This window comes from Opisthocomus hoazin, chromosome 4 (assembly GCF_030867145.1).
Source record: "Opisthocomus hoazin isolate bOpiHoa1 chromosome 4, bOpiHoa1.hap1, whole genome shotgun sequence".
Lineage (NCBI taxonomy): Eukaryota > Metazoa > Chordata > Aves > Opisthocomiformes > Opisthocomidae > Opisthocomus > Opisthocomus hoazin.
This window is the reverse complement of record NC_134417.1, coordinates 11,618,549-11,641,459: the sequence shown is the minus strand read 5'-3', so window position 1 is coordinate 11,641,459 and position 22,911 is coordinate 11,618,549. Positions and strand designations below refer to the sequence as shown.

General features: G+C 35.4%; 1 protein-coding gene across 3 annotated transcripts in view; it reads right to left on the bottom strand.

The window, feature by feature from the left end:
• Positions 1-3,895: 3,895 nt before the first annotated feature.
• Positions 3,896-22,911, bottom strand: part of RASA2 (RAS p21 protein activator 2) — a 53,845-nt gene continuing 34,829 nt past the window's right edge. For 2 of the 3 annotated variants that reach the window (XM_075417979.1, XM_075417980.1), the window contains exons 9-24: positions 22,273-22,371; positions 19,934-20,090; positions 18,598-18,746; positions 17,149-17,263; positions 15,948-16,022; positions 15,094-15,217; positions 13,605-13,711; positions 12,234-12,320; positions 12,074-12,151; positions 11,502-11,575; positions 10,454-10,560; positions 9,791-9,873; positions 8,673-8,881; positions 7,331-7,434; positions 6,560-6,749; positions 3,896-5,691 (exon numbers count right to left, since the gene is read on the bottom strand). In XM_075417979.1, coding sequence (XP_075274094.1) covers positions 5,661-5,691; positions 6,560-6,749; positions 7,331-7,434; positions 8,673-8,881; positions 9,791-9,873; positions 10,454-10,560; positions 11,502-11,575; positions 12,074-12,151; positions 12,234-12,320; positions 13,605-13,711; positions 15,094-15,217; positions 15,948-16,022; positions 17,149-17,263; positions 18,598-18,746; positions 19,934-20,090; positions 22,273-22,371 — 1,789 coding nt within the window. In that variant the 3' untranslated portion in view covers positions 3,896-5,660. The remainder of the gene's footprint in view (positions 5,692-6,559; positions 6,750-7,330; positions 7,435-8,672; positions 8,882-9,790; positions 9,874-10,453; positions 10,561-11,501; positions 11,576-12,073; positions 12,152-12,233; positions 12,321-13,604; positions 13,712-15,093; positions 15,218-15,947; positions 16,023-17,148; positions 17,264-18,597; positions 18,747-19,933; positions 20,091-22,272; positions 22,372-22,911) is intronic. The other variant, XM_075417981.1, reaches the window with a different exon arrangement.

Below are 22,911 nucleotides of genomic sequence, written 5' to 3'. Positions count from 1 at the left end.
ATTTGTACAGTTTGATGATTTAAAATCTCAGATCTAGGACTAGGATTACTTCTATTTCAATTTTAAGATACTTGTAAAATCAATCAGGTAATCTGTAACATGCTTGGTCTAACACTAAAGTAAATCAGAAAGATTGGGAGAAAAGGCGAGAGGGAAAGGTACAGGACTAAAAACAACTTGGAGGTAAATGATAAGCTACATTGCATCATTATCATATGGAGAAAATGCTTGTGCAAACCTCTCAGCTTGCACTGTCACCCTCTGGGGTGTCAGCTGATGACCTGAGATGATTAAAATGACCGAATATTTGACAAAGCATTTTGCCTGCATCTGGCACCATTTAAATACTTGACAGTTACAGAAACTAGAGGGAAGTACTCCTTCCTCTTGGACTTTTAAAAGGTGCATTGTTATACAACACACAGCACCTTTCCAACCCCCAGCGTGGAAAGAAGAGACCGACTTGTACATACTTACTCTTCCTTCATTAAGTACTTAAAGGTCTATGGACGAAAGACGCAACATAAATGTTGGGTCTGAGCATTATTGTAGATAATTTGTTTTTTCTAGGGGAGTTTCCCTCTTACCAGTTTTATCTCTGTCGCCTGCTCTTTGCCATCTGATGCGGGCTTATTCCTGTATCACCTAGCAACAATGTCACGGAGTCCAGGAAAAGCGAAGAAGGCTGAGCAGGCAGTGTTCAACCCCGTGGAGCTCCCACCCCCCAGCTTCTTAGCTGGCTACGGCAGTAACCCGTCAGGAGGCACGGTGCCTGCACGCTCGTCTGGGAGGAAAACACTGCATGAACATGAGTCTGGCAGGCTTTGAAGCCTTCTGTTGCTATACTCACACGGTCCTCAAAACATCTCCTTCCCTCTGTGCTCCCTGACACAGTGGAGTCTGTCACTGAAACACCAACCTGGAGTAAAGCGGGGATATCTTGCACTTTTTTGAGAAACCAGAGCCAAAACCTTCTGCACTACTATTTCAGAGGGACCAGGTAAGAGATTTTTTACCTCTAAGCCTTGAATTCAAATCACCCAGTAGATGTACTTCGGCTGTTCTATGATTCTCTCAGCTTTTTTCCCTGTGTAGGAAGAACGACCAAAAATAGAGGATGGAAGTGGGGAACAAAATCACAAGCATATGAACCAAACAGAATTCTCTGACTGGATTTCAAAAAAACATATAATTAATGTTTCTAAAATGAGAATAAAGATTTATATCCTCTTTTTACTGAAACAGTTAACTAGACTTTATATAAAACTGCCACAGCACTTGCAATAGTAATTATGCTAAAATAATTAGTACCTCAAACAGTTAAAAAGCTTGGTCATACAATATGGATGAACTTTGCTATCTTCCATAAACATTTATTAATGTAAAGAATATTTGCTTTTTAAGCGATTCAGCTAGGTTGTCTATCACTTTTGTTTTTTTAAAACCACTCTCACAAAGCATATGCATTTCTGGAACGCTGAAGCCACTGGATCTTTTAAATCTTATTCTGATTGCAGAGCAACTGATTATCAAGTTTTTGTCCCTGATTTAGGTAAAGTGACTTTTTAAACTTACATATTTAAACTAAGTAATTTAGATAAATTACAGTCTATATTCCCAGTTCTTCTAACTCTACTCTCAAACTCTGAATTTGTTTTTTTAAACAGCTGCCTATATTGCTGAATCTCAGGAATAGACAAAGTATTCCAGCAGTAGTCTCATCACAGCTGAACGCAGTAACACTGATACAGTCTCCTTATTGCTATTAAAAGATTTCTGGTTTATTTAATTTGCATCAATGATCTAAACATCAGTTAAATATGATTCTGTAATTATTTGTATGAACCTTCAGTGAATTGTAGGCATTTGTCCATTCTACTGGAAGTTGCTCTCACTTGATCCTGGGAGCTGTTGCTTATTGCCCCAATTTTTTTTCAATACGGAACACTATTTAGAAGCAATACTGCATCAAACTTTGTACTTTAAAATACACACAAATGAGTAGAAATTAAAGATAATGTCTTGTAAACACTCAATTTTACATATATTACTGATTCTGTTTACTATATATAGTCTACAGGTAGACTATATGAAGATAAATATATATGCTCACTTATATATAGGTGGTAAGTATGCATTGTCTCACTATAGTTCTCTGTCTGTATGTATGATGGGGGACAAAGATGTATATAGAAGTGTAAGAGGAACTAGCACACTGATTTTCCAGGAATCCAGAGTCCTAGGAAGAACTTTGTGGCTACAGAGGCCTTATACATGTATCATTGCGAGCCTCGCCCAGAATGTGGAAGCATGATCAGCACAGACACTGCAGACCTAAAATGGAAATGCCTTTTTCATGTCATGGTTTAGAGAAAACTCAGCTTAATGGAACGGTTAGAGCAGATAGCATATTAGCATGAAAAGTATAGATCACTCTACTATAATCATCACAGAATCCTGAAAAAAAAAAAAAAATTGTCCTGTACTTCCAATTTCATCTTTAACTTCCTTTGCTTTCTGATCTCTGCAAATGAACGTAGCGACCACTCAAACTGGCCCTTAATACAGCTTACCTCAGAATTAACCAAAATTAATTCCAAAGTGGCTGGGAGGTTTGCACTGTAACTAATAGGAGCTTCCACACCAGCAACAGAGGACAACAGGTCAGCTCTCCGTACAAGGAAACAAAACACCAAGACATTAAAACACACTTGTACAAAATTATCTCACAAAAAATGCCCATAAGCATAGGAGGGGAAAGCAGGTAACAAAAAAAGTACCCAGATTACATGAAAAAGAAAGAAGATTGAGAAGAGTAAAGACTATTTTTTTCCATACGCAATGTATTTAAAATAGGTTTGAGAAATCGGATAGCTGGTACTGGTACACAGGACAGTTAAAGACAAATCAGTAAGCAAATAAAAAAATTAGTCATACAAGACTAATAACATAGTTCTAGATATCCTTCTATACATCAGACTGGTCTTTGCAAACATTTTAAAAACTGTCAAATTAATAAGGCTTCTATGCACGCTGTTATGCTAAACGATTATCACTTCTCTCGCCAACCATCCATCTCAGTTAGCATGTAACAATGCTGCAGATGACCACTAAGATCCCTCAACTTCAGTCTGTTTTTTTGTGTGATGTTCTTTTTTTTTCCCTTTCCTCCCACATCAATTAGATTTATCTCTTTATATCCAACTCCTGTATGGAAACCCCGATTAATTCAGTCTTCAGATAAATGCTAACATTTTAAAGAGCCAGGCTTCACAATAAACACACAGTGTATCTCAAGTTTGTTGTAATTTATTTGTGAGTTATTCTCAAGCAATGTTACAAAACATTTTAATGTCTTGATAAGAAAATAAAATTTAAATAAAAATACATTCAACAATACATCATCATGATACAAATTAAAACTAATGATAATTTACGATCCTAACAACTAATTACTGAACAACATCTTTCTAAACTAATCAAAAGAAGGCAACTTTTATTATTAATCACCCTACTTGTACCTAATTAAATTCTAGAACATCTACTGCATTTTAAAACATTATAAAATGAGAAATCGAATCTTAATGGTCACAAATATTCAATGGCCTTTGTTTTCGTCAAAGATATTCCAGTACCAAAGCAAAAAAAGTGCATTTTCTTTTAAAAATGTTGCAATTGTATACAATTTAATTTTTCATAAATCTGACTTTGAAAACAACAGAAAATGGCTCCAAGGAACAGCCACTTTGCCACAGAGTTAATCCATATACAGCAAAACCTAACTTTGACACTCAACCACATTCAATTTTAATGGCAGCTTTTTATTATCAGACCCACTTTACCTTGGCAAAACGCATTTCTTGGCTTTACTGTGGTCCCTTTCCCCTCCCTCCCGCCCAATTTCAACTGTTGGCAAATGAAAATCCCTTAGAATATATCAAATGTGTAAAAAAAGGAAAAGGCAAGAACAGTCGAGGTGATTAAATGATTGTGACGTTGCAGATATTAGTACTGAATCCCAGATACTTGGAAATAGTTTGACTCGAACTAAACCAAATAGTTAATTCTAACAAGTTACATTAATTCCAGAAGAGATTTCAATCCTGTCTTGCCATCTTGCTTCTATTACAGAAAGCCTCCCTACAACAGTATCATAAAGGTATAGTAATTTAAACAGCTTACAGTTTTGAGCATTGTGAATTTCCATTCTAAGTTACATTCCTAATGAATTTGGCCAAACCATGATTGTAAAAAAATCAAACAAAACCCAAAAAATCCCCAACAAAACAACAACAAAAGGCCCCATAGCAAATGCTCCAAAAATAGAAGTATCACATATAGTTATTATTAAAAATAATATCCCAAGGAGTACCGCTGTATTTAATACTGACAAAGCCAAGTTGCCACAGTAATACCTTTGCTTCTTCCTGGTTATATACACATATGTTCTTTCAGCATAAACCTAACTTCTCAGATGAAGTGAGCAAAAATTAATCTTATTAAAGACAAGAATGCCAGTTTAAAACTGTTAAGTGGCAAATATGAATCCATATAACTAAAGATATAAAAATATTCACTGAAGCATTGCTTGAAGACAAAACAATGTTGATCATTCAACTGATCATAACAAGCAGATACTACAAAGTATCTAAAAATAATCTGGGATAGTCCAGATATCTAAAGTGCTTTGAGTGATTATAATAGACATTATTTATTAGATTTGTAGTCAAAAGGTGAGCTGGACCGAGTTATTATTTTTTATTAAAAAAAGGAAATAAAATCATACATGGGATGATGAAAATTGATCAGTACTTAACTACAATGTTCACATTTAAATTTTTCTATCTGTAGGCAAATTTATTTAAAAAGAATGTTGCTACCCTGCATTTCTTTTTACATTAAGAAAATACATGTACCTTAAAGATTCCTAAAGAAAACAGATAGTGGTCTAATGTTACTCCATATATTACTCACCCCAAATGTAAACAAGAGGTACAACATAAGTTCCCTGATTTCTTCCTCTTTAGTACTTAAAAACATAACTAACACTGGTATCTGCTGTTCAGATTGTTTGCAGCATACTGCATGATTTTGTAAGACTTCAGCTGTAGATAAATCAAGTCCTAACAACACCTAAGACAAGAAAAAAAAGTCAAATGAATTGAGTGTGAAGTTTCAGATTTTTTCCATGTCTTAGCATCTTGGGATTTCTATGTCAAGATCCTTATCAGCAGGGCAGGCACTCCTGGTAAACTCATGCAAGTTTGCAGTGTATATATTGAGAGATGTAATCCAACCAACAAATGCAGTGTGGATTTTCTTCCAGTAAAAAGCTTATTTGTTTAGAAAGTTCTTTCCAATAAGACAACAATGGCAAAACAACATTTAGATTTATTCACATCTGTTACTTCAAGAACCTGGAACTTCAAGTTCTTCAGTAAAATGAGAATAAACCTTACGACTATATTTCCAAGTTGATATTTTTCTATTAAATATTAAATAGATTGTCAACACAACCAGCATTTATGTTCATTCTTAAATACTTTGTAAAAATGTATATAATGAATTTAAAAAAAACCAAAAACAACACAAAACCCCAAAACACTCAAGAACATTTCCACTTTCTTTTTTTCATCCAAGTGTGCCACAGTTTCTTTTGGTTAGGAAACTTTTCCAACAATTGGATTTTCTCTGGAGAAAAAAAAAAAATACATAAATATTTTTAAGGCTAACATTTGCTTTCTAGTTCTCATCATACATTTTTAATTTATTAAGCAAACCTGTATTTTTTGCATAATTTCTACCACTACTTGTGAAATTTCATGATTTGTGGAAAGCCTCATGTGCTTTCATGTGAGACCTCTAAATGAAAGTATGTTTTCCTAAACAACTTGGGTCAAATACTAACCTAGGCAAACCAAATAGGGGTTTGAGTATTCCTTTTTTTTTCCAGTGAATTAAGCCTTATTGATGCAAACAAGAAATCAGAAAACTTGCTAGTGGTGTTCCACAGATACCAGCCAGGATTGAAGAGAACTGAAAGAATCTGCTCCGGAACAACAATGTACTCCAAAGAACAGATTTATTTTAACTTCACCAGAAACAGTATTTATCATCGAGTATGGCAAGTGAATTACAAGCAGTAAATATACTGCACGAAAGATATGTTTCTGCAGTGTAACTTTTACAGTTTTATACAACTTGATATTTTAATTATTTCTTCATTGAAATTTGAAATTTTGAAAAAATAATAAATAAATTTAACAAATTTTGCGTGCACTTTAGGTGTTAAGTTGCAAGGAAGCAACAGAGTCATTGTATCCACTTACGGGAATCTCAACAGGAATACAGATGAACCCCACACTGGAGGAACTTCTTGTAACAACCGGTAAAAAGTTGCATTAATACAAATGAGGTAACTTATCTTCTCCATGTCTTTGTGCTCTCTAAATCTACCTTTAGCTTAGTTACCTCTACCTCAACAAGCCTGGCCTTGTTCTGTGATTTATTTTTTTAAACATACACATTTACGTATGTCAGAATTACATAAGATACTTACTCACTACCATATTTAGCACTAGATGATCTCTTCTTTCGGTATTTTTCATGTGATTCACTCAGCTTTTCTACTGTATCTATTATCTGTTTAAGTGTATGAAAAGTCGCTACAGAATCTTCAATTGTGAAGTTAGAATAATCATCTGGTTCTTTCCGTGGACCTTGATAGACTGCTATACTTCCGCAAGCCTCTACAAAAATTACCACAATTATCCCAATTAGAATTTCAATAATTAACAAACAGATCTAACTCTTATGTAAACGGTGATTCTGAAATTCTGATACATCAAGTTACTCTAGCTTATACATAAAATGGGTTAAGACAAAGCAGGAGACAGTATCAGCTAGATATATTTACAGTTCTGTGGCTTATTCCCTGCTAATTGTGTTCAGCATCTGGAGCATCCAGCTCTCTCCTGTTCACATTAACAGAAGACCAATGCTTTCTTCAACCCAGCCACGTTCAATAGAATTCACTCTGCAGTCAGGAAAAGGAAAGCAAAGACAGAAGAGCAACCGGCCATAGTTGCAGCCTCTCAGTTTAGACTATTAAAGGTATGCAAATTCAATTAGAACAATGTGCATGCCTGAGGTCTACTGTAAAGACACGACTGAAGAATGTACGATGCCGGAGCACTAAGATGGCAAAAATATAATCAGTGTGTCTACTCTCTATTATTTTCCTTCTTAAGACATCAAACTGAATTTATGGGCCTAAAGAATTAGAGCTGAATAGTATCAGTATAATTCTTCTGAATTATTATTTGAGTACCTTCCAACTTCTGTAGTTTAGACATGTTGATAGTGAAAAGTGAGTAAATTCTTTCTGTCTCTCTGTCTCCATCAATCTCTATTTGAGTATCAGCAGGAACATCTCTAAAAGGTGAAAAAGAGACCGGTAGTCGATATAGGTCATTCTACTAAAATGTAAGTAAATCCAGGAAAAACTGATTCTCTTTCAATATACTTAGCCTTTTAATATACCTGTCACTCACAGACAGCTTCAAATTGTTACATACAACTCAGCATTCATTGCAAGTGTTCTACAGAAACAGGCATATACAGTTCTGAGGGCAACGAATACAGCAATACTAAAAATTGCTTTTTCCAATAGAATTTACTATTCAGTATGTCAAGATAAAAATATTTCAAAATTATCAAAGTAAGGTTAATTGTTATTAAATTACAATTAAACACTTCTTTTAACATCTACTATACTTGAAAGGTAACCAGAACAGAAGAACAAGATATATTCCTAAACCAGAACTGGTAAAAAAACAGAAAGACTAAACCAACGGAAAGTTATTTAGTAATGGGAATCTTTTGAACTGTTGAGAAATCTAATATAAGAATGAACTGAGTAACGTGGGAAAAGTATTACAGATATTTTCAGACAGTTCTCTTGTAGGACTCATACTGAATTTTAGAGGACTGACTGAGATCTTTAGTCTATAATTCATGAAGCCTATCCAGTTAAGGATAAATTAATTTTTAAAAAAGATAAGAGCATTTATTTGTTTTCAGATATCAGCAGCTTAAAGAAAGGCATTAATGCATTATAAAATGTTATTAATTTTCCTGATATATCTACAAAACCCAAATGATGGGTCAGAATCTACATCCAAGATTATTTAGTTTATTTTCTTAGTACACTGTGTTTTAGAATTTAAAATAAATGAAGTTAAAATTTAAAAAGTGAACATATAAAACAAGACAATGTCATTAGGGAAAGCGACAGAATTCCAGGCTGAGCCCTCTGCACCAAGGTATTTCAATTCTTTCAAACAGATGACCTAGGCATGTCATATTTCTGCATTAAGCTTGGCATCTGAATAAATTTGAGCTGTTAAATTTATTATTCTGCGTGGAAAGAAATCAGACACTCAGTATTTCTGATTTACATGCTGGTTACCTTCATTTCACATGGTGGCTGACGAAGTAGCAGACTTAGTAAAATCCAGTACTTCGGACCTTATTAGTAAGGCACATTTTTAGTAGTGTAACTCACTAACCTAGACAGGGAAAGCCTTGGCTGCAGATTTTCAAGCTGTATAGTCAATCACACATTATTTGTCCTACAAAACACATGTATTTTCATTTGAGAAGCAACTTACGCAGTGCAACGAGCACAGCCGACTGTGCTCTCTATTGTAGCCTTGCAGCAAAGCCAGTTTCCATTCAAAAAAGCAGAAGGATGGTAAAAACTAAGCCTCTTCTGGTTGCATCTCGTTACGCGGCAAAGAGCTTCTATCCACTCACTAGCTTCTACACAGTTATTTGCTTGGATATAGAGTGGCTTTTCTCCATGCAGTACTTGAAACATCTGTAGAAGGAACGGAACATTATTCTGCTTAGTAAAAAAAATCCAGTTATTGAGCAACTTTGAGTATGTCAAAATAGATTTGAAAGCTCAGGCAATTTAACAAGGCCACATTAAGACAGAAAGTGAGACAAGAAAGACTGTTCACCTTTTTCATTTTACTACACAGCCCTGTTTAGCAGAAAAACACCCAAAACAGCTCCCTGTGTTCTGCCTACACCACTTCCTCATCCAAAAAAGAGTCCTTTAAGAATTAGAACATGATACATTTTCTGTCCTCTTCATTCATATATCTTTAAATGTGACCTCAGACTTCATGCTTCACCTCCTGAGAGTAACGGAAGACTCCCAGAAGTCTCTCCTTTAGCCATTCTCAGCCTAAGTAACAGCTGTACTTTTGTCACTGCCTCAGAATTTTGGATTGAAGAAACAACAGAACTACTGATATGTTACAGGTCCAGAATGAGCCTGTGAGCACAGACAACTGTCTCGGCTGATTGATGTTCTGTAGGAAGTTCTCATCAAAAAGAATAAATATAAGTTGGGTAATACTACATTTCTAGTAGAAAATAATATAATACATGCTACTAAAATCTTACATAAAAGTGCTTTGTAATAAGGTCACAGTTTACTACATTTTGAATGTGACAACTTTGTTTCATTCCACAAATTTGGGAAGGGGGGGCAGAAGTCAAAATCAGTCAGAAAAGTTAGTGCAGAGATCCAAATCTCCAGGTTAAGTTCCACGTTCAGAGTACTTGGAAATACTGCATACAGCTTTTTATTCCTGATACAGAAAAGATTTTTTGCTGAAGTGTTTAGTAATAGGGTTTCAGTAACTCTGTAGGCTTATTATAATCTTTTATTTAAAGAACATATCAAGAATTACATATAAACTATCTTTTGACTCACATTTTTCTTGTTGAAGGAGCTCTCATCAAGTTTCTCCACTGCAAGGATGTTTTTGATTGGAATAGTGAAAATTGGTTCTTTATCTGTAAAAAATTGTAAACAGATAAGTGAAGCAATTTAAAAAAACCGAACTGTTTCATAATCTCAGTGCCCTGATACTGTAGGCTAAGTGTGGGATTTCTGGAAGAACAGGGACATATTGTGAGCAACCCAGACACTCTGAATATGGACTTGATAGGTCTGTAGCAGCACAGGCCTCAAGGCCATCAAGAGGCCGACTGTGGATAAACAGATGCCCCAAGGCTGGCTGCGGGTAAACAGGTGTTCTATTAATAGATGCTTTATGAATATGGACCAATCATAACCGAGTGCTGTCTATATAATGCAGATTCTCTTCTAATAAAGTTGACTGTTATGGATCATATTGGTCGAGTCCTTGATCCCGCCGCAACAGTTAAGTTCTCAAAATGTGCATTTTTATTAAGGAGAAAACATACATGAATCAGACAGAAGCATTTGGTTATCAGGGCAAAGCTAACTACAACATATCAGATGTACTTTAGCTAAAGAAAAAAACAACGCACTTTAAAAAGCACAAATCTGATGCAAACACTTAGAAAACAGTGAGAAAATAAAAATAATTGTAAAATAAACATCATTTACCTTGCTGTTTGTGGTAGGTGAATTCTCTACTTGTTAGACAGAACCACCGTTTCTTGAAATTCTTTTTACCAATCCGAGTCCTTCCCTGAGCTCTTTTGTACATTTCTCTGTAAAGACAGAATCAAATGAAATGCAACCATTAGTCTTCCGAACATTACTTTCTGCACGTAAATGTACTTGGCCTCACTTGGATCAGAAATTGAACACAAACGAAATGATGCTGAACATGACCCAACAGCAAGGGTAGACACCAACTGTATTCAACACACTTTCAGTGTACTCACTGGCAACTTTTTTTTTTTTTTTTTGAGTAACAGCGATTTTATCATACAGATTAGCTTCCAAATTGCTATAACTAAGTGTTGATCCACTACAATTGTCTTCTACACTTCTACATAGTATTTAAATACAAGAAGTACATTTCTTCCTTGTTTGGATGCTTGTTTCACACAAGAATCTGTACTTGCTATGAACCTGCTTCTCATACATATACAAGAAGTTTTTCCCAGTAAATGTTGCTAATTCATCAGCTATTTTTGATCAACATAAAAAAAGACAGTTCATTTCTTAGAAAGAGTGATTTTCACCTCAATTTTTCTAAAGGTTTTCTATCATTTACTGTTAAGTATTCCAATTACAGGGTAATTTTTTCTCCTACTTTAAAAGCAGAACATTTAGCTGGCTGGGCTTAAACAGAATGCAAAGCACTTCTAATTTAAATTAATATGTTGTTTCAAAATACACTTCCACAATCCTGAAAAAACCACCACAGAGCACACACTGAATTGTAACAGAAATTCAGATAGGCTTTAACAGGTTTTCAGCTGCTTTTAATTTTTTTTCCAGTATTTAAAAGATGAGTTACGAAAGTTTACAGCTGTTGATTTAAACTAATTCGGCAAACTAACAAAGATTTCTCACAAATTACAAAATTATAATTTCTACAGTATATCAAGCATTTTAATGAGCATTAATCTGATGTGAGCATTAATGAAAAAACAGTAAAGTCAATTCTGTTTTGCATGTTATAGATTCAAGATGTATTTACCCTTCTTTTAGATGTACTGGTTCACTCAGACCACTGGGCTGCTTACTTTCAGTAGAGGAAACATCATCTAGGAACTAAAGTAAAAATACAGAGGGAATATATACAATTCAGAAACACAGAACAACCAAATGCAAATTTGAAAATATACATATACAGTTTCTCCTGAAACAGAACAATTACTTTAGGCAACAGATGAAATGAAAATATATTGCAGGGACTTGGAACAATATAACAAGGGATGCCCATAAGCCACACAACATTTCTTTAATTATTACCTAAACAGAAGATCTAATAAAGTCTGTTTCAAAGAATTTATCCTTTTTTTTTTTTTTTTTTTTTTAAAAACCCTAAATTAACTTAGTCGATTGTGTGTAACTTGTGTATTCAATTGTGCAGATTTTGGTTTTTTTTGTGTGTGGGTTTTTTAAAAATTTTTTTTTAATAATATCTGAAATGGGCCACAATTTTTCTTTCTCTTTCTGGTAGAAAACTGTAAAATAACACAACCTGCTAATAATTAAGACTGATCAAATGCATCAACCATTAAAAAAAAAAATGTAGTTGAATAGTACCTTTTTAACAGATTCAGTAAATTTTTCTTCTTGAAATGTTTTGAAAAACTCACACATAAACGTCTCCTTGAAACTTGACTGAAAGAAAAGGTATATTGACATAAATAAATTTTCCAAGAATGTTGTCTATGAAATGAGAAAGAATTTTTAGTAGCCTTACAAGTTTGCTTTTGGTCAAACTTCCCCAACTCCCCAAAGTCTGGATGGCTTTTGATATAAGAGTTAATGTTCTAGAAGTCTGTGCATCCTAAAATAAAGAAACAAAATTCAGAACTCACATTTTTTTCATAATTCCAGGTAAAACTTTGATTTAAAATTGAGACTGTCACAAAACTTACTACATTACACGATGTAGTAAATCTGACATTCTTTTTCTTCTTCACCCAGAGACAAGAAATGCATATGCAGTACTCTGATAGTACTTGTGCTTTGTGAATATATGTATATTTTATAAACTACTGCTCAGTGTTTAATATTTTACTCACTACCACTAGAATTTAGTATCAGTACTTAGAAAGATATTTTTACCTATAAAACATCTCAATCGCCTCAAATCCTGTAATTGTTACTACACATCTAACGCTTCTGAATTATTCAAAACTTAATACTAAACATAATAAACTATTACTGGACAAATGGTAGAAATTTTCATTTACAAAGTGTACTTAAAACTTTGTCTTTAAGGCTTTTGCCTAATTTGTTTGCTACCTCGCTGCTTGCATGTTAGTACAGGATTATAAACAGCCACAGAAAGGGGCCTTGCTGTTTCCTTTAAAATGTTTAACCCTCAAGTGATAAAATCCTGTAATCTTTTTACTTAAACTGGATAATGTCAAAGGAATGAATGAGTACATTTTTTTCCTTTGAAAGCACAACACATAAGTAGATAAAATAAGGTAATAAAAATAACCTCTGGAGCAGATGACTTCATACATATTCTGTATTTTAAGTGAAAATACAGAATTTTTTTCTTATCTTCGTATTCCTGTCTTTGAAGATTATTTTGTTAAATGCATATCTACTTGACAATTTGAAAACTGAAAATGGAAGATCTGGCAACCCATTGCAACTACAGAAGTCCAGAATAAATATGCAGACCAATTACTGGATAACTCTACAGCCTCTGTTTAAGACACAAACAGAAATATTCTTTAAAAAGTAAAAGTGACATCTGGGTATTTAACTTCTACAGTGGAAGGAACAAACACAGTTTAGGCGTATGCCTTAAAGAAGCCTCAGTCACGTTGCTACTCTAACAAACGAGCACATTCCCCAAAAAGGCACAGCGTCTTTACTGTTAATAGCTCTTCTACATCATTAGAGAACACCTCATAAAGACTGAGAAATTTTATGCTTAAAGAACTGCAAATGTCTTAGTTCCTTTGGTGAGGTATGAAATCGAAAACTCAACCTAGAGACATTTAGTAATCTTATTTCCCAGTTACAGACCCATTCAAGGTAACGTATGCCTTCCCAGATAAACAGATCTGATGGTTATGAATAAAACAGAACAAAGCTTCACGAAACTTACTGGATGGTGAGGTCGTAAATGAAAAGTATGAGGTGAGACTACGGCTACAGCAAAGAAACGAAGAAACACAAAGCTGCTCACTGCAGAATACTGTACATGAGGGTCATCTGCAGAGAAAAACCATGAAATGTAACATGCACTAAACTTAACAGGAAATAATGAAGACAGTCAACATAAAAATCCTTAAGAAGATAACATCAGAGGAGACATTTTTTTAAAACAGAATAGAAAAATCAATGAAGTGCATGAAATGAGAAAGGTGATCATAGTAAGAAATGTTCTACTTGTAATGGACGGTTTATTTCTCTGAAAAGAAGTTCTGTTCTCATAAAGCTGTCTCATCAGCTTTGCTACTAGGAACAATGAGATTATTGCAAGCATTTACATACACAGTGCTGACTACGGCTCTATGCATGTTGAACCAGAAGAGAACAAAAATACTGTAGCAGTCGCTTTTAAACACCAGGTTTATTCCCTCGCAAAGCTAATCACTGATCAACTCTAATACATTAACGCTGCAAAACAAATGCAGTCAACACATGCGAATAACTTCAACTCCAATTCTGAGCTGCATCAGAAAACCATGATGTTACATAAATTTTGATGCTGTAAATGACGATTTTCTCATTTAATATTTTGGGTATATATACACCTTTATACTGCGACATACAGTGGGATCACATCCTTACTCTAATGACCGCTTCGATCTGATCTGTCTGGGAGGTTAACACAGTCCTTTCAGAACAGCTACCTAGAGAAATCTATGGTGCCAATTCCAGTGACAAACACGAATCAGAGAAAGGCTCCAGATTATGAGAAGTATATTCTTCCTTTGTAGCTTATTATATGACATTTCAGATTTTAACTGACTGAAGTATAAGAGTATTTCAGACCCACCACATTACTCCTATATTAAAACCACTCTGAAAGAATAAAACTGTTCTAATACTGGTCACATTACAAATGCATTAAATACTTTACATTATCCACCCTCCTCAAAACTACCCATAAGCAGTAAAGCTGGACACTTAAGTTACAAAGGTGCTAGCCACAGTAAATAAAAGTGCAGTTCATGTAGTTAAGATGTAAATACCGAATTTATTTTCAACTTTACATCTTGCTTCTTTAGAAGCAAAAAGCCAATTAGTTCTTCCAAATTGTACCTATCTTTCAACTCACTCCCTGCATCACTTGTGCTTTTCTTCTAGTACCTCATATTTTTGTGACTTCTTATTCGCTGCTGTCTTGCAGTGTTTCTGACCTGCTACATTTTTGTATCAGAAAATAAAAAATTCTTGCTGATTGACCACAAGGCTTTACTATAACTTACAGACTGACAGAAAAAAAAAAATGGCTGATTGTCAAAGTAAGAAGTTCAGGGCACAGCTTTGAACAAGGCAAGAATTTTAATAATCCCCATAAGATAACTGCAGGATTTAAGTATTTAACTCTCAACAAAATTTTTAGAAGTTTTTAAGAGAACACTTACTTGGAAATCTTTCGGCAGCCAGATGCCTCAAAGAAGAAAAAACATCACACATTAGGGTAGGACAACTTATACTTGACCGCACAATTTCACGGAATACTTTGTCTACGTAATAGCGTAGATTTTCCTGTAATCATGAAAAAAGGTTATTTTTTCAGACCATTAACGTTTGTGCTTCTGTTTTTTTCCTGAAGACAAACATAATACTACAATTCCTTTTTTCAAAACAACGCTTGACTATTCAATTATATGTTTTAGTACAGTGCATAATTTAAAAGCCTCATAATATTTCTATGGGATTATTAGTGTTAAAAGATAGTTTAATGATATTCACTTACATTAAAGTATATAAGTAGTGTCTGGCAATATACAACTATCTATTAAAACCCTTTTTTGTAATTTGCAAACAACACGTTACAAGGAAGGAGCACTTCCCATGCATATCTAGTGAATGTTAGTTTGTTGCAGTTACTGTTGCCGTGTCATCCTCTGGTAACAGGGAAGTGGCAGGCAAAACTTCAATAAAAAGTGTTAACAAACAGTCCTAATTAGCTACTGCATCATCTAGATGCTGGGCACAGAACATCAGGAATCACAACACCCAATAAAGTGGTAAGGAAGACTGTAAGACTCTGTTTAGTTTCTCCTCCCTGTCTCATTTTCCGTTGGACTTTTCCTTTGCTGTTTTCATAAACATGGATAAGAAAATACAGCTTTTCCTTTGTTTACTCTGGAATCAAGAATTATACTGCTACCATACATTACTCATTTTCCATGACACAGAGCTGCTTTTTAAAATGTTTTTGTATCAGATTTTGAGAAAGTTTAAATTAGGAAGAACAGATTACAAAACTCACCATATTAACTTCTGCATTATCTCCTTCTCTTAATTTGATGGGATCTATTTCACACGGTTTCGGAGACTCACATATCTGGAACAAACAAACAAAACTACAGGAGATCAATTTTTTAGACAGAAAGCATGGAAATGCACCTACTGAAAACCAGATTCTGTCCTAGATTTAGGTGTAAAACTCTAAATAGTTTCTAACGATCCATAACAGCATGCAATAATCATCCTCACTTTTGTGTGTGCCTTTTTGCATGGATCAATTACATAAAGCATCATGTGGGTAAACTCCGCAATGTGTTAGAGGCTGGAGCAACCGTCATTGACTCTTTATTTTCAAGCATCTGGAACACAAATAACAAAAAGCACCTCCTCCTGCTAAATGTAACCAATTCTTGCTCAGTTTAACTCTCCTCTAGAATTCCCCCAACTGAGCCATTACTACCACACAGGGAGCAGTAAAAAGAATGCCCATCAAAGAGACAGGATACCCCAGAGGGCTGAATATCCTAAAGACAGTTTCAGTAGGTGTTGCAGTTTAACCTGGTGGCCGGCAACCAAGCACTGGGCAGCGGCTCGCTCACCCCTCCGCTTCCTCCCCAGCAGGATGGGGAGGAGAAATGGACAAAAGCAGAAACTCATGGGTTGAGATAAAGACAGTTTAATACGGCAACAAAAGAAATACTGCTACTAGTAACGATAATAACAATGATAATAATGAAATTCAAAACAAACTATATAGTTTTTCTCACCGCCTGACGACCAATCTGCAGCCAGCCCCTGAACAGTGATTGCAGAACGCCAAACTCGCAAATTTTTGAGAATTTCACAAAACTCCCCCCAAAAAAATCAAACTCCCAGAAAAGTTCAAACACCCCGACAAGAGAGGATTTGAACTCCCAGAAAACAAGCAAGAAAGATTCCTGCCCTCTGGCCCATCCCCATTCCTAAACCGAGCATCACATTTACAGTATGGCATACTCCCATCGGCCAGCGTGGGCTGTCTGCCTGGCTGTGCTCCCTCCCAGCTCCTGCCCACCTGCTCATTAGCTGAATGTGAGAAACCAGAAAAAGTCCTTGATTTCATAGGAACAACTGAAAACATCAGTGTTATCAACATTCTTCTCCTACCAAACCCAAAACAGAGCAGCTACTGAGAGGAAAATTAACTCTATCCCAGCCAAAACCAGGACAGTAGCATAACCTACCTCATCAATAACAGGTTTCAAAGTAACCTTTAGGTAGTGCTTCCCCACTATTTTCATCATTTCATCTACACATCGAGTTGCTAATGAGTTGCCTCTGAACACTGTATTTGCTTCTCTGTAAGAAAAGAACTGATTTTATTTGAACAGGAAAAAAAAATAAGAAGCTGTTACAAAATCCAATTAATACTTTATCTTGCTATTAAATAACTAATTTTTTAAAAACATCTTTTCATGTATTTCAGTCAGAAATTCCAGAATCTAGATACCCAGCTTGCAAGGCCACTCTGGAACAGAAAGAGAATAAACAAGAATATCATTACAGCTATTACCGAAACCAGGAACATAAATAAAACCATACAGAAAAGCCTAAGTAATTTTAGACAAAGTAAGTTATAATCCAGCGGTGCATGTGAGAAAGAACAAATGGAGAAAATTCCAAAATAATGAAGACTTATACCTGACTGATAGACAATTCTTCCTCCAGTAGTCCTGCTAGAAAAAAAATCTTACAGCTACAATATAGTATACTGCCACACTACACAGAAAAACTCAGACACTTCAACCAAAGCATATTTAGTCTAGGGTTATGCTTTTTTTCATTAAAGCTGTTGCAGAAAACAGAGCCAGCTGTACACAGTAAATCTTTCTAATCTAAAAGACTGAGTTTAATCTTTCTTTGTTACAGTTCAATTACAATTGAAAGGAATGCGTGTACTAAAATGCAGTTTAGAAAATTATATTCCACGAGTCACCTCTTTCTACACAGTTAAATTGTCTCACCTTATTCAAATCTGGAATACGTCAGCCTTGAAATGAACCTGTGGTGACAAAATCCCTTCCACATCTCCACACGACATGACTTGGCACCTCAGTGGCCACTATTCAGGTCTACTTCATTTCTCTTCTAATGACAGATGTGCAAATTCACTGGCTATACACTGCTACTTAGAAAAACTCCTGTGCTTGCTACTTTCAAGGCACACAGGATGACGCGTACTTACTTACAAGGCATCTTTGCAGAAAAAGAGTACCCCTCATTTAAGTCACATAGTAAACGAAACGCAGTAAGATTCTCAACATTTTAAAAAATGTTAAGCACCAATCTAATGTTCAGTAAAATTTGAAGAGTGGCCAAATTACGACAATTTAAAATAAAAACTATGTGCTTAGACACAACTCTAGACTTCTAGCTTGCCTATATTTAGCTGTATACTAGCTCAAAGAAAATTTTACAAAATTTTACCAAATAGCACACAAGCTCTAACTCTGACTCCCAGCTTCAATGTGATTTTAATGAATGTTTTCATAAACTAGCATTAAAAGATGAATGTAGTCAGTTCTACATAATGAAAGAAACTCGCTTACTTATCAATGTTGTAATCATGAAGCCCTTTGAAACTCTAAGAATAATTTTAAAAGGCATGACATCACTAAACATGAAATACATACTGGGTATCCTTCAGATCTAGTTCTGCCACTGCAGCAACAAATGGAACTAGCTTATGGTGGTGTAGCAATAATCGTACAAGAGGCAGAACAGCATCACACTTGTCTCGACAAACTTCACTCAGTATGTAGGCAGCAGATGCAGAAATCGGCTGTGAGAAAGCAAAATGAAATCATGAGTGAAGTAGTAAGTGTTCTTCATATATTTGGCAAAGATCAAATCTAACAAGACTATAGACATAGTTTCTTAGCAGAAAGTTTCAACATTTGCTGTATAACATGGCAATTAAAAGTTTCCATTCTACAGAAATATTTCATTGAAAACTGGTAATATGTACTCTATAGTGGACGTTTAAGAATGAAATTCAGCATCTACTCAGCCTTCTCATTCTCCCTAAAGGGTTAGATTATGGCTTTGTCACAAATCCAAGTAAGAGGCAGCAAGCAATTGCTTTACTATAACATAGTGTATCTTTATAGGACTTTTAAAACTATAACCAGAGCACACTAAAATACAGTTCTTGCACATCTGAAGTGTCTGTCACCATTCTACACTCTGGATTTTCAATACAAAAACTGATAAAGTTATTTCATCTAAGTAAAAAAAGACATCTGCTGACTGCTGCTAGCTACATACTTAGCTCTTCCTGAATTTCAATGAAGTAGTATTTGAACACATGACTGAAGCTTTTGCTAGGCCAGTCTGCTTCCTCTTTACCTTTCTTCTCCTCTTCCAGTACTTCACCAACACTGAAGTGAAGAAAGGCTACACAACACCTAGGAACATAAAGCCTGGTTACTAGAATTTGATTCCTGTCTCCATGCTATGCTAACCATCTACCACACTTCCCTTTGTCACCATGTCCATGTGAGAAATCCAGTCATGCTGATTAACCTACTGGGGAAGACAGAAGCAATTCAGAAGGTGGATTCAGAAATCAGTTCTGAGGCAGACCATTTTTGGTAAAGGTGATTATCTGTCCCTTCAGTGCTAATAATGGATCAATGTCCCAGAAAACCGCTAAATCCAGGTGGACAATAGCAGTCAGTGGTAAAAGACAACGTTGAAAAGAGCAACCAATAAGAAGAAAGTACTCTATCTCTTCCAGTTGCACAGCACTTATTTTCACTGTCTCTGCTAGTTCTTCTAAAACAAGAAAAAAATCTTGGGTGGTCTGGAGCAGAAGTAAATGCTCTTCACACTGCTCATCTACTTGTGACAGAAGTAATTAATGCAAACAAAAAAATTCTCTAGATATACATAATTCACATTGTCTCCTACAGGACTGCATAATAAATTTTAAGTTTTCATTTTAAAAGAAATTGTCAACAAAAGTACCTGAATATCCGACGATTTTAGCAGCAAGTTTCTTAGAGAAGTGTAGTATTCAGAGGGAAGTACACAGTCTTCAGTATAACAGATATTTAATCTAAGTGATCCCAGATCATCAGTTTTAGAAGACTTGTTTCCATTTTCTCTTGGTTGAAGTAAGTACCTGAAACCAATAGGGCAATTCCAAAATATTAGATTCACATTTTATTAATTTGTTTAATTCTACAATAAAGCAAAGTATTAAATTTTATTATTTCAGTACACATAAACTGAGTCTGAAAACTGGCAATAAAATTCACATTAAAAAATGTGACACACAAAAGAAAAAAAAAAAGGAGTAGCATTTGATGCATCTTTAGCACATAAGGAAACCTATATTTGTTTTCTCATATCTGTTCAAACAGTATACTTCTTGTAGCTCCACTGAGACAGCAGGAATAGTTAGAAAATACATTGGACCTTCTCATTTTACATCCAGGTTATATTTAGGGTGTTGGACATTGCAGATGAACAGTTAAGTGTCAAGAATTTAACTGGTCTAGTCTGAAACCAGTAAAAACACGTAACATTAACAGGCTGCGTTCCTGAGAAACAAGTAAGATTAAAGGGAAAAAAGTGTCCCTTTTCCCTACTCTCAATACAAAAATAAATTAAACAATTCTTCACTGGCTTTTGCTGCAGTTCAACTGTATTCCAACACGAGGCGCAGCCCTACAAAAATTTTAACAGCTTTTAAGTAGTCACAGTATAGTTTCAACATCTGGCCTGACAAAAGAATATTTGAAGATATGATTTCAGTTTATAATCATTTGCATTTGTACTTCTACAACCAGGAGATCAGACTTTTTTTTTAACGATCAGACGCATTGCCCATGAAGGCATGCTAATATAAAGTAAAACTGATTTACAAGGAGAACCTCTACATGACAGCATGACTTTCAGACTTATTTTCCCAACATTTAGTACTAGTGATACTATTTTGTCTGCTGTAGTTCAGCTATACTCAAAAACATTTGATGTAAATTAATACTAGTATAAAAAAATTAGTTGTTTTTAGTCACTGAACTGTTTTTGATGAGCAGGTAATAATTGGATGTGAGGATGTTCAATACAGGGTATGCCTACAAAGTATATTAGCAGACACAAACCTCTCTATGGATGCTTCAAGTGAACTGGACATGAGTCAGGTCAATTCAAAAAGCCGTATGAACACAATACACTAGTAATGAGTCCATGCAACATAACCTCTCTCTTAGCATGTTGTTAATGGAGGCATGTCATTTTCTTAATATAGTCATAAAGCTTTTGACCAGTTCAGAGCACTGGCAAAACAAGCCTGCGTTTGCAATATGCCATGCAAAAATTTGAAAATACTAACACAAACATTTATTATGTTTAGGATCACATTCAAACACTAAGACGAAGAATCAGACTTCAACTCCAACACGTCCAAGACACTCGGAACATGAGGCGGGTACGTGGAGCGGAGCCGTAATGGTTCCCAGCCAAGACCTGTGTTCCGTTTAGTTCCTAGTTCCTATCTACCCACTTCCTTCCTATGTGTTTTCTACGTGGGTATGTGAGGGCTTCCTCCACTCTTTTCTCTGTACTGAAAGGTGCACTAAAACCAGAATATTCTACACACTTTGAGGCATTTGAATCTGTTGTACTCCTCGATTCCTGCCGCTAAGCATTTGGGAGAGTAAAGGGGCTACAGATTGGCTCGTGCTTGCAAGAACTTCAGAAGGGAGGTTTTGCTGCTATGGCATAAGCAAAGGTCCTCCTCTCCTGTATTCCCTTTGTACTTCACACTTCCAGGTTTAAACATCTGTGCCTGCTCCCCTGAAATGACACTGGGTTGTTCCAGAAGACACTTTCTGAACCCCCCCAAGAAAAAAAAAAAAAAAGCCGTACTTAATGATTATTTTTAAATAAACTCTTCATCAGTCATTCTGGAAGTCTGAGTTAGGAATTTAATTACAAGAGATGCAGCTTTGAGAAGTTCCAGGTTTGCTGGTTAAGCTCAAAAGCATACACAGATCACCACAATCCAGCAAGCTGACTGAAAGATAGTTATGCTCAGCCTTTCCTGTCTTCACTCTCCTCACTTTCCCCTCAAACACATGAACTATTCTTTGGGAGCGGGCAGATCGGGGGAAGAGAAGAGCTAAGTGTACTCCGTGGCAAGGGTAATTTATTGAGCAGGGAAACTCTCTAGAGAGATGTTTTACCTAGACTAGAACAGGAAGACACATTGTAATGGACAGTTTAGAATAAAACATATCCTTTGCAAGGGAAGATCTGCAAGACAGAAGCAAATTCACTTCTGAGCGATCATTTCTCACCATGCTTGAAAGGAATCATTTCTTAACACCTTCACAGGAACTTTAATTTCTCCTAGAAAGACGTCTTGTACTAAATTTCCATTATTCCATAGGTCAACCCTGAAAATAAGAACATTGTTTAACTTTTTTTCCTCCCAGAGAGAAATAAAAATCTCCAAGTTAACAGTAACTGCCTTACAGCACTAATTCACATGCATGCAGGCAGGAAATGTTAGAAATCTCACTCCATTCTAATTAAATCAAGAAGAATCAAACTAGTGGCTTATTAACCCACAAAGAACAGATAAAGAAACAAACAGTGAAAGTTAGACTCGCAGACCTTGCATCAGTAAATAAAAGTGATACTGGTAACGTATGTATTCTGAGCAGTCTCCAGCCCCAAAACTGTGCACGTTTCTTCTCAGGTAATTCAAGTGAACTTTTAAATCAATTTATTTACATATCCCTATCTAATTGCTAAAATTTGGCACACTGCAATGTCACACCAACACATGCGCTTGTTTTCCAAACAGCAGCTTGTACACTTACAACCTCAAATAGCAGCTTGTATGCTTACAACCTCAAAAGGAACCACATACTCCAGACATGCACCTTGGGTGTTTTCTATTACTTTCTTACCTCTCTGACATTTCTGACAGA